Here is a 10656-nt window from a genome sequence, read left to right on the forward strand (position 1 = left end):
CCCGCACCGGCCCGTGGTGCCCACCCGCCGCTCGCCGAACGCCTCCGGACGCTCCGCCTCGAGCTGGTGAGTGCCGCGGTACCGGGAGCGCTGCCGGCCGCCCCCCGGTAACTGACCGTCCCGACCCGCAGCCACCTCGGGCGGCCGCTTGTCTCCCCCGGTGACAGTCCCGGATAGCGCCCGCGCTCTGCCCGCATTTTGGCGAACCCCTTTGCTCCTCTGAGTAGGCTTTAACAGCCCCCGGCTCGTAATGCCGCTCTCTGCCCCCGGCCCACGCAGCATCCACCCCCCGGGGTCCCCCTCGGCCGCCTCTGTCCTGCCCCCCTCGCACCCCCGGACGCCGGCTCCGTCGGGGATCGTGGTGTCCCAGATCAGAATTAAGGGCAGGGACCTTCTCCAAGGGCATGGCGGTGGATCGTCTCTCCCCCGGGTGTGACCCCCAGGGTGACAAGGCACAGGCATCGCTGGGAGCTTTCCCGAGGTTCGGTTCCTGCGGGGGCTTCTCGGGTGGCTCGTAAAGGGCTGTGCTGCGGTGGCAGCCTAGCCCGGGGACCGGGGGACTGCCGATGGCAGCTCTCTCGCCTCCGTCTTTCGTGGAGGGAGCAAATACCGGCGATGCTTGCGCCTCCGGGAAACGTGGCGAGGTTGGGCAATGGGTTCAAGTGCAGCTGGGGGAAGGGACTCTCCCACGCATGAACATGCCGAGCGGGTGGGAATGAGCGTTGTTTCCATAGGGAAACGGGCTAAATTCGCCCGCATCCCCGCATGCCCCCTGGGGGCTGGAGCACCACCCAGCCTGAGCCCTCCGCTTTGGCTGATTCAGTATTCCCATCGGTGCAGGAGCTTTCATCCTCCCTCTGCTTTCATCCTCCCTCCGCACCGGCTTGCAGGCTGCACCCTGACCGGAGGAGAAAGGTCTCTGGGGCAGTGCGGTGTTTGCCCTGCCCAGGTGCAAGCAGCCTCAGCCTATGGCCAGCAAAGCCTGGCTTGGGCCGGGCATTATTCACCTTGGCTCAGAAAGACATTTCCTTGCCCTGCCCTGGCTCTTCTTGCTGCCCGGTGAGGAAGCGGGGACACCTCACACCCAGAGCAGCAGCTTGAGATTGGAATGCAGGTGCCAAAAACCCAGCGCAGGGCTCCCTTCATCTCCCCATCCCCAAGAGCAGGGAGCAGAATTCCCCCCCCTGGCCCAAGCAGCAGGAAACCAGCAAACCCAGTGCTCTGAGGATAAGCTGGCCTGGGAGTGGGCGGTGGGAGGAGAGTTTAGCAAATTCCCACTCTCGCCTCCTGATCTGAGGAGGAAGATTTATGCCTAGAGCTAGATATCTTGAAAGGAGAAGGCGCCTGAGATTTCTCAGTGCTGGGGAGGGGAGCAGGGCTGTATCTGTCCATGGAGAGCCTGAGGAGGAGTGTGACAGTCCTCTGTACAGCTGTCCTTGGTGCGAGGTCGTGCAGTGAACTCCAGTGCATCTGGAGGAGTAATAGAGAGCAGCCTGCGCTGAGTCTCCTCCCACAGTACTTGACTTGCTGGAGAGGGGGTTTCTTGGAGTGCAATAGGGAGGTCAGGCTGGCGTGAACTAGCAGAAAATTGATGGGTAACTCTTTCCAGCAAGCAGCGTGGAAAGCAGGGAGTGTTATCCCACCTTCTGCTTTTGGGTTGGCTCCCCTGGCATCTCTGACAGCTGCAGTTCTGCACGAGGCAGAGAAAAATGGGGAACCCCCCACCAGGGGTTTCCAGCCCTCCTCCTCCTTCGTCATCTCCCTGCCAAGGCCAGATGCTTTAGCAGTGCGTGCAGAAAAGTCCATTGTAGGCAGTTTTTAAAATAACTTGCCTAGAAAGGAAATTTCTGCACTTGGAAGCTGGCTCCTGCCCCAATCCGGGTACATCCCTGCTATTTTTTATCTAAATCCAGCTTTAGGAGCCTGAGGAGGGGATGGGAGAGCTGGTATTGTGTCTTTACAAATCTTTGACCTTTTTTTTTTTTTCTGTCGTCTGGAGTGAGAGGTGTCACATGTTGAAATCCTGGCTGGAGTTTTCCCAGGCTCCTTCCTCAGATGCTTCTATGGCTGTGCTGGCTGTGGGACCGGAGACAGGGGTCTCAGGAGACTGTGGGGTCACCCGTGGGCGGGCAAGTGACTCTCCGGGGCACCGGATGCTGAGGATCGGGCGCTGTGCTTAGAAATGATCCCTGGGGAGCGCATGGATTTCTGTCACAGCCTGCTGATGCTGGGCACAGGATGTGTTTGTGAAGGAGTCCGTGGGCATCTGCAGCCTGCAGGATGCCTGTACGTGCCTTGCAGTGGGTTTTCTCCCTTTCCCCCCATCGTGGCCTTATTTCCTTTCCTGGCAAAATATTTGCGTCCTGTGTAGGGGAAATCCAGTGGCTTTTGGCGGCCAGTATCATACAGACAGGAATGTCTTGGCACACGGGGCTTTCCATTAGGAAAACAGATGTTTCTGCAGCAACTGAGGTTTGTGAAGAGCTTCCCCAGGCTCGGAGGGACAGGAGTCGATGAAGCAAGTGGTGTGATCAGCAGTGCCTGTCCTCCTTGTCCTCCCCTTTGGGGAGTGATTTGCATCTCCAAGTCCTGCCATGTGACATTGGCACCAGGTTTGGTTCAAACCCTAGAAGGTGACAACTAAAGGCATGAAGGGACCAGCCTGGGGAAGTGCTGGTGGTCCAGCCAGACACTTGCACTGAGCAATGCCTGACCCTCTTGCACTGCCAGCAGCCTCCCAGGTCTTGGAGGATGCTCTGGGATCAGGTCTGCATCCAGTACCTCCAGTTCCTTGCTTCCTCCTTGTTCCCATAGAAAATAGGAACACAAGTGCCCTGGATTTATTTCCCTGAGGGGGTTGGTGGCTGGTGGAACTGTAAGTTGCTGGTCGCCGATGGCCGTGTCCCCAGGTTTTGGACAGGGCCCCCTGGGATAGTTCCCTGCGGGGTGTTGTTCCATACCATGCTCTTCATCAAGCAGTTTAGGAGACCTGTGGCCAGCACAGTGACACCTCTGCTGGGCTGGGCTGAGACATGGGGCCCCTGGGTCACCTCAACCCCCCTGTGCTCTCTGTCTCCCCCCCAGGCTTACCTGCGAGCGGTGGACGTGAAGATCCTGCAGCAGCTGGTGGTGGTGAACGAGGGCATCGAGGCGGTGAAGTGGCTGCTGGAGGAGCGGAGCACCCTGACCAGCCGCTGCAGCAGCCTGGCCAGCAGCCAGTACAGCCTGGTGGAGAGCCAGGAGGCCTCACGGCGGGGCAGCTGGGACAGCCTGCAGGACCCCAACGACAGGCTGGACAGCATCTCTGTTGGCAGCTACCTGGACACCTTGGCTGATGACATGGATGAGTACTCCCACAACGCTGCTGAAACCACCGCTGCGTCCACATCGGGCAGAGCCCTGCCCAGGGCAGAGCAGGATTGGGTCAGGATCGACCCCGAGAAGGGTCTTGCAAAGCAAGAGAAGGACAGAGAGGAGCACGAGTGGCCCCACGTGGACCTCTCCCCACCTGGGCTGCCCCAGGATCACCGGTTTGATAAGGAACCCCAGGTGGCCAATGGGTATTTGGGGCAGCAGTCCCCCTCTCTGGAACCAGATAGAGACACCAAATCACCACCAGGGACCGGGGAGAGGCTGGGGAAGGGAAATCCAGATGGGAAGGCTTGGAAAGCTGAGGCTGACCTTGAGAACTGCAAACTCAACAGCAAACTGCACCTGGAGTACGATGCCCACTGGCGCTGGCTCCAGTCACAGGATGATGTGACATTCTTATAGCCTGTGGCTTTGCCTTCCCAGTCCAGCTCTCCCAGCTGCCCACTCTGCTTCACTTGTCTGTGCCTGGGAGAGTTGGGATGGCTGGAGAGGGGGGGCCAGGCTGGCTTGGTGGTGTTGCACTGTTCCTCTGATGGTCCCAACAGCATTTGATGATGCAGCCATAAGGGACTGGGTGCCTGCCCTGCAGCACATTTCTGGGAGAGGAGGGATGAGGTGATTCCTGGTAGATTTAATCCTTTGCTCTAGGGTGTTGCTTGCAGGTGGCTGGATACCCCTCTGTTGTCTTTGGTGGTGGTGGTGGTCGTAGGGAAACCTGGGATAGTGGTGTTCCTGGGATCTCTCCCTCTAATCCTCAGCTTCCTGTGTGCAAAAACTGGGGATCCTTCACCCAAAATGACTACCCTGAGAGGCCAGGGAGGCACTACCATGCATCCACAGCTTGGTGGCACCAGCATGCTCAGTGTGGGGCAGGACCATCAGCAGGGCATCCCTGTTGGATCTGCTCATTTCCATCATTGTCTTCAAGGCCAGTGTTCATCCAGGGCAGAGCAGACCTAGGGTTTGGCCCCAGCACATGATGAATGCTAAAAAACCTTTCCCTGTGGGTGAAGCCCTGCCTGGTTTAGATGCCTCTGTGAAGCCAAGCTGAGGTGGGGCTGGGGAGCCTCTGTCCGTGCCCTGCGGAGGAAGGATGGTGGTGCAGACTTCCCGATGTGATGACATGAGAACGACGAAGCACTGGGTGGGAAATGGAAATCCAATTCTCCCCGTTTGTTCCTGGACTGTCCTCCACCTTGGGAGCAGTCCTGCAGAATCCCTGGGATGTGGCAGCACACAGGCAGCCTGGCAGAGCCTGCAGGGCTCAGACTCAGAGGGGCTCCTGCTCTCCCCTGACACGGTGTGAGGGTGGTGAAGGCTGGGTTTCTCTGTCTGTGTGATGAATGGTGCCAGGTCTCTGCCTCCTACCAGCAACCAGACACATAAGGCTGCTCTGTCAGGGTGGATCTGCAGTGACTCTGCCCTGGAGACTTCTCTGTCTTTTTAACCTTGGCTTCTGCCCGTGCCTTTTGCTGTCCCCACCATACCTCCCAGCACGCCCCTCACCAGCTTGTAGAGCATGGCTTGCAGCTGGAGCTGTGTGAGAGCTTGGGCAGGACCCTCTGCCTTCACCAGATGATGCAGGAAAGGACCTGAGCATCCTGATTCAAGGAGCCAAGCTCTTCCATATTTGTGGACAAGCCTGGAGTGTCCTGACTTCAGAACCCATGGGTGCATCTGTCCCCAGCTGAGTGCTGTGATGGCTTTGCTCTCACCATCGTGCTGTTGTGACCTGCGTGGGTCACAGCTTGGTCTGTGCTGGGATGGTAGGAGTGAGGACATTGTCTTGTGATGTCAGTGGGAAGCTGAGAGAGGGGGAGGTGACTGGCTGTGACTTCAGATGTGAGATGTGAGCTGGCTGTGGTTAAGAAGGTGATCTTGTGCACAACAGGTTCGGTTTGGTGTCTCTGAAGCAGCACCTTCAGTGGAAATTGCCCTCCGTTCTGAGAGCCCCGAGCACCCTCCCTTCCCCTGCAGATCCTCAGAACTTCCCTGGATGGATGTGGAGAGCAGGACAATACCCAAAATTCTCAGAGATGGTCCCTGCTGAGGACTTGGGTGAATCCCAGCAAACTGGGAGTGGGTTGCCCTATGCAACAAGCATCCATCTGCCTGCCCTGCAGCAGCTGTGCTTGGCTTGCCATTGCCTGTGAGTAGCTTGTGGCTTCCTGTGTAGCTGTGCTGCTGACACTGAGCCACCATGTCCTCAAGGCTGGCTGTCCCCTGCTTTCCTGCTAACCCTGCATGCAATGAATCAGCTGAGGGTCCCTGGGGGAGACAGGGTAAGTCCTTCAGCGCTGTTAAAGTCATTCTCAACAACAAAAAAAATAGCTGGCTTAATAAATGTTTGTGTTTCTCCCAGGCCACGCTGTGGGTGCTTTGCTGAGCTCACCGGTGTTTCTAGGGAAAGGGGGGAGGCTCTGGGATGGAATGCCCTGGAGCCTTAGGCCCAGCCCTGAAACAGGCACAGTCCAGGTGTCTGGGCATCTCTCCCTTTCACATCAGTGATTAAAGTCACTTTTCCTGAAGCAGCTGGGTACCACGGCACATCTGCTGGGAGCGAGGGTGACTCTACTGATCTCGGCTGGACTATGTGTCAAACAGCACCTTCAGCCTTCCTGCCCCATATTTCCAAGGAAGACCATTTTAGGTGTTTGCCAGCCCTGTTAGCTGTGCTGGAGTCTTTGCTTCCTGTGTTCTGCAGTGGCAGCTTTGCTCCTGTGGCTTCCTCCACCCAGGAGGTGCAGTGTGGATCTGGGTGTAGGGCAGAGACTTCCCCAGCCCAGCTGGGGTGGGAGCAGCACAGCTCTGATATCAGGCTGTTGGGATTTGCTCCTGGGTGGATCCCTTTAAAACCACTAGAGCCAGTGCTCATGCAAACATCAGCTTTTCCAAAGCAAATGCAATCGGCTTATCCAGCCCTGCCATCCCAGCCTCAGCATCCCTTCCGGCTCACGGCTTTGACACCGGGAGCTTTTGCAAATGGGGAATTGGATGCTGGAGCCAGCAGGACTCAGCAGGATTTCCCCAGTTTCTGCTGGGCTGAGGTAAAAAAAATAGATGCCTGAAGAAAACCTTAGAAATAAAATGCCCAGCCTATTCCTCTTACAAATGTAGACCTCAGCAGTTGGATAACCCTGTATTGCTGCAGAAGAATTTTTGCTGGGGGTTCCCTGGGCATGGACTTTACAGCCTGGCTTACATCAGCCCAAGGTGCCCATAGTCCCAAAATCTGTGTATCCCCCAAATCCCAGCCCCTGGAGCTGGAGGGGTGGATGGGATGCAGTGGTTGTCTCCCTGCTGTGTCTCTGGGCTGCCTGGATGAGGGGTCACCCAGCTTTGGGGTTTGCCCAGCCGAAGTCCCAAACCTCCCCTGGGGAAACACCCTGGGGACCTGTGTCTGGCTGAAAGGTGGGTGCAGCAATGGGGTGCAGAGCACCTGTGGGTGGGAAACAGCCCAGAGCACGGATCCACAGCCTCCCTCCTGGTCTGCCTGGCCCTCACCCTGCCTGCTGCTGCCCTTGAGCTGCTCTTGGGCTGTTCACTGCTGGTATCAGGTAAGAAAACAAGCAGATATAGCAGGCGGGATCCCAGCCGTGCCAGAAAACACCCACCTCTGTTACAATAAAAACACCAGCCAGCCAATTTTTTTTTTCCAGATACACACAGAGATTAGACTGCCTTAACGAGGCAGTAAAACACTTCAATAGCTCTCCTTGCTTCTTATTAAAATGTCCCCTGGGCTTTCCCTTCCCTGCATGCAGCTCAGCTCCGAAAGGGCCTGTCCCCAGAGCAACGCAGCCATTTAACCAATTTCTGTTAGTTCCTGTGGGGAGGAAGTGTGAAAATATCCTTTTCTCAGGGGAAAAAGAGCACGGTCCCTATGGTCGGAAGGGAGGTGGCCCAACTCCATGGCCTTTGGTCTGGTGGCCCTGTGGCCCCACACCCCCCTGTGGGCTCACTGGTATGGGGAGCATCAGTGTGGGGCAACCCTGGGGGTGTGTGCAGGGGGTGTGTGGGTGCAAGCACAGCCCGTGGGGCTGGATCACAGCACCCCCACCCTCCTCTTATCGGGAGATCAGTGCTCCCTGTTGACCCTTGTGCTGTTCCCTGTGCAGCTCCCGGTTATCCCTTTCTGGGGAGCAGCGCTGTGAGCAGAGCTCTGGTTTTGTGCTGCCTGACCCACTGCAGACAGTGTGGGGCAGGAGAGGCCAACAAAGGGCACAGGAAAGGCCAAGTGTAGCCCCCAACCCCTGCTCTCAGCCTGCCCTGTTTTGGCAGTGGGGGGATATTGTGATGGTGCTGGTTGCAGGAAAGTGGTGATCCCCAGATCCCCAGGAAGAGCTCCCTGATGCCAAAGCTGCCTCCAATTTAGGACAATTGAATTCAGTCCACTCCTTTGGGGCATGGAACCCAGGCTGGCCCCATCATCCAGCTCTCCTCCAGCCAGCACCCCTCACCCAGCCTGCTCCCCACAGTGCCCAGGAACCCCCAGTACTGGGTTAAATCAGCCCAGTGTAGGATTCCTGTGTCCTGAGTTTCCAGACAACTTCCAGCTTTTCCTTCCCACTGCCCCAGGCTCACAGGTTTCCAAAGAACCTCCTACAGGTTTTGTGCAAAGAGGAGGACAAGAGACATCCCCCTGCTCCTTCTGCTGAACCTCTATTACACTCTGGAGAAGCCACACAAGACAGGGGATGCTCTGCCCAGAAACCAAGTGGGGTCTCCTGGTAACCTTCTGCTTCCTCTCCACCTTTGGGAACCCCCTCCTGAGATTCCTGGTGTCTGCAGCCGGGTGACTGTGAGGCTGCTGAATGGGGGTACAAAGTCAGAGCATGAACCAGGAAGGAGCTGAGCCTTTGGGAAATGCCTCCCCAGGCTGTTTGCTGCCTGCCAGGGGATGGCAGCAGGCCAGGCCTTTGCTTTGGAGAATAATCCGCTGGCTTTAGAGCTTCCCAGCACTCCTTGGGAGTGAAAAACAAGTGTGACTGCCCAGGGCCTCGTGGGTGTGTGGGCATGGGTGGGTGACAAGGACAGGCTCAGGGCTTCATTCCCTGCCTGTTCCAGCCCAGCCAGGGGGCTGGGAGGAAGTGGTGGCACAGCTCTCCCCTTCCTCCTCCTGGGTGCTGGGCACCCCCCCAGCCCATCACCATCCCTGATATGCCACCTTCTTCCCACCTCCATCATCCATCGCTGGGCAAGGATCCCCCTGCACCTCCCACGCAGGACTTGGGTCTGGGGATGTCCTGCTCAGTGCCACCCCAGGGTGACAACCAAAACCCCTGTGTGCCCAGGAGGTGAGTGTGCTCCTGCCACCAGCTCTGCCTCCATCCCCAGCGGGGAGCAACAGAAATATCTGAATTGCTCTTCTGAGAAATTAATCTTCTTTCCCTGTCTCAGCCCAGCCTGACCTAGAAGAACCATCACACCCCTCCACCCCCACCCCATGGTTTTATTTTCTCCCCTGTGGGGTGTTTAAAGGGAAAATTACAGCAAATGTATTGCAAAGAAGCTGTGGGAGACAGGGGCCAGAGCTCCAGCAGGGCAAAGTGGGCAGGCAGGAATGTTTTTAGGCAGGATTTTGCCAGAATTTGCCCTCTCCTGCGAGATCCTCTGATCTGGGGTGGGTGGGCAGAGAAAATTTAATCTGCCCAACCATGGGCAGTAAAACAGAAAGAGTAAAAGGTCAAGAGCTGTGTTGGGTTCCTCCTGGCAGGGTGCAAAGTCAGGCGGTCTTCTGGCTGGAGAGAAGTAAAGTTGGAGCTGCTGGAGAGAGAAATGGCAATGGGAACAAAGCAGCTGGTCATGCCCTCCCGTGGTGGCTGTGGTCCTGGGCTGGTGACAGGGACTGGGGCTGGGTGGAAGGACAGCACTGACCACCAGGACAGGGACAGGAGGGGAAACAGAACCTGCTCCTGCCCCACACCAAACCTTCCACTGCCCAACTTCACATCCCTTTTCCTCAGTCCCCTCCACACCCAGGGATGAAGCCAGGATGGCTCAAATGCCATCTGTGGCTCCACAGGCACAGGCTGGGTGAGGGAAACCAGGCACCCCAGCACCAAATGATCCTGACAAAATGCTGAAGCTTGTGTCCTGGGGCTTATATCCAAGGAAAGGATTCATCTACCTTTAAAGCTCATCAGCTGCCCTGTGTAGGACTCTGCTCCTGGGCTGAAGGACCAGGAGCCTCTTCCCTGCTCCCTCCCTGCCTCAGCTGCCCTTTTGTAAAGTTGGGGGAGATAGAAAAGAAAGAAAAAAGTCTCCCCATGCTTGAGGACTTTCTTGTGGCAGTACTGTGGGGTTGGTTCCTGTTCCACAAGCCTTGGAGGAGAGCAGGAAGACCAGGCAGTTGTTCTGGTGCTCATCCATGTGTCTCTGTATGTCTGTCTGCCTGTCCCTCCTTGTCAGAGTGCAGCACCTGTGGCTGTCCCACACCTTCTGCAAAGGGGCCTTGAGTCCAGAACCACCCCCAGCTGGGGTCTGTGCACTGGGAGAGAGGCAGTGCTGGGAGCCAAAGGGTTTTGAGGCAGTTTTTGGGCAGCAGCCCCCATTTTGGAGGCTCAGCCTGTGTCTCGGGACAGCAGGGATTATGGCTGCTATAAAAAGCACCAGCATCTCTCGTCTCTGCTCCCTAAGGCGCTTAGGGGAGGAAGGAGGGAATTAAAGAGCAACCTCCTGCACTGAAGAGGTGCAGGGATGGGAGCAGTCAGAATAGCTTGGCACACTCGTGAGGTGCCTTCCTCCTCAGCATCCCCGAAAATCCTCCCCTGGGCAAAGAAGCCCCTCCATGCTCCTCCTGCTGTTGGATCACCAGAAACTTGTCCCCTGCTCAGAGGTTGTGGGGGGCAAGAAGAGGGCTGAGGGGGACAGCTGAGCCTTGGAGGGGGGGTCCTGGTGGGTGAGAAGAGCACATGAGGATGCTGTACCGTTTGCACACCTCAAACAAAAAATGTCCAGCACTCCCCCATCCTCATAGCCTCACTCATCGTCCTGGTCCTGTCCTGCCACCCTGCTTCAAAACTCCTCTGAGGGCACTGGAGATGTCCTCCAAAATGCAGTCATCAGTCAGAAAAACACTGAATTCTTGGAGGGACAGGGGTTGTGGGAGCTAAAAGCCATGCTGTGCCTCCAGTGTCTGGATGCAAAACAGCTCTTGGGGCTCTGTGACAGGCCCACAGCCAGCCTTGGAGCTCAGCACTGGTGTGGGGTCTGGTGACACGTCTGGGGACAAAGCAGGGGAAGGCAGGTGCCAGATGATGGCAATGATGCAGGGATGGGGGC

At 57.1% G+C, this 10656-nt stretch overlaps 1 protein-coding gene across 1 annotated transcript; it reads left to right on the forward strand.

Annotated features, from left to right (window-relative positions):
• Positions 1-3: 3 nt before the first annotated feature.
• On the forward strand, positions 4-7017 carry LURAP1 (leucine rich adaptor protein 1; the record flags this gene model as incomplete). Its single annotated transcript, XM_015635648.2, has 2 exons — positions 4-66; positions 3085-7017. Coding segments are annotated over 2 exons (753 nt in total), but the record flags the coding sequence as incomplete, so codon positions are not given.
• Positions 7018-10656: the final 3639 nt, after the last annotated feature.

The sequence above is a fragment of the Parus major genome, chromosome 8 (assembly GCF_001522545.3).
Source record: "Parus major isolate Abel chromosome 8, Parus_major1.1, whole genome shotgun sequence".
Taxonomy (NCBI): domain Eukaryota; kingdom Metazoa; phylum Chordata; class Aves; order Passeriformes; family Paridae; genus Parus; species Parus major.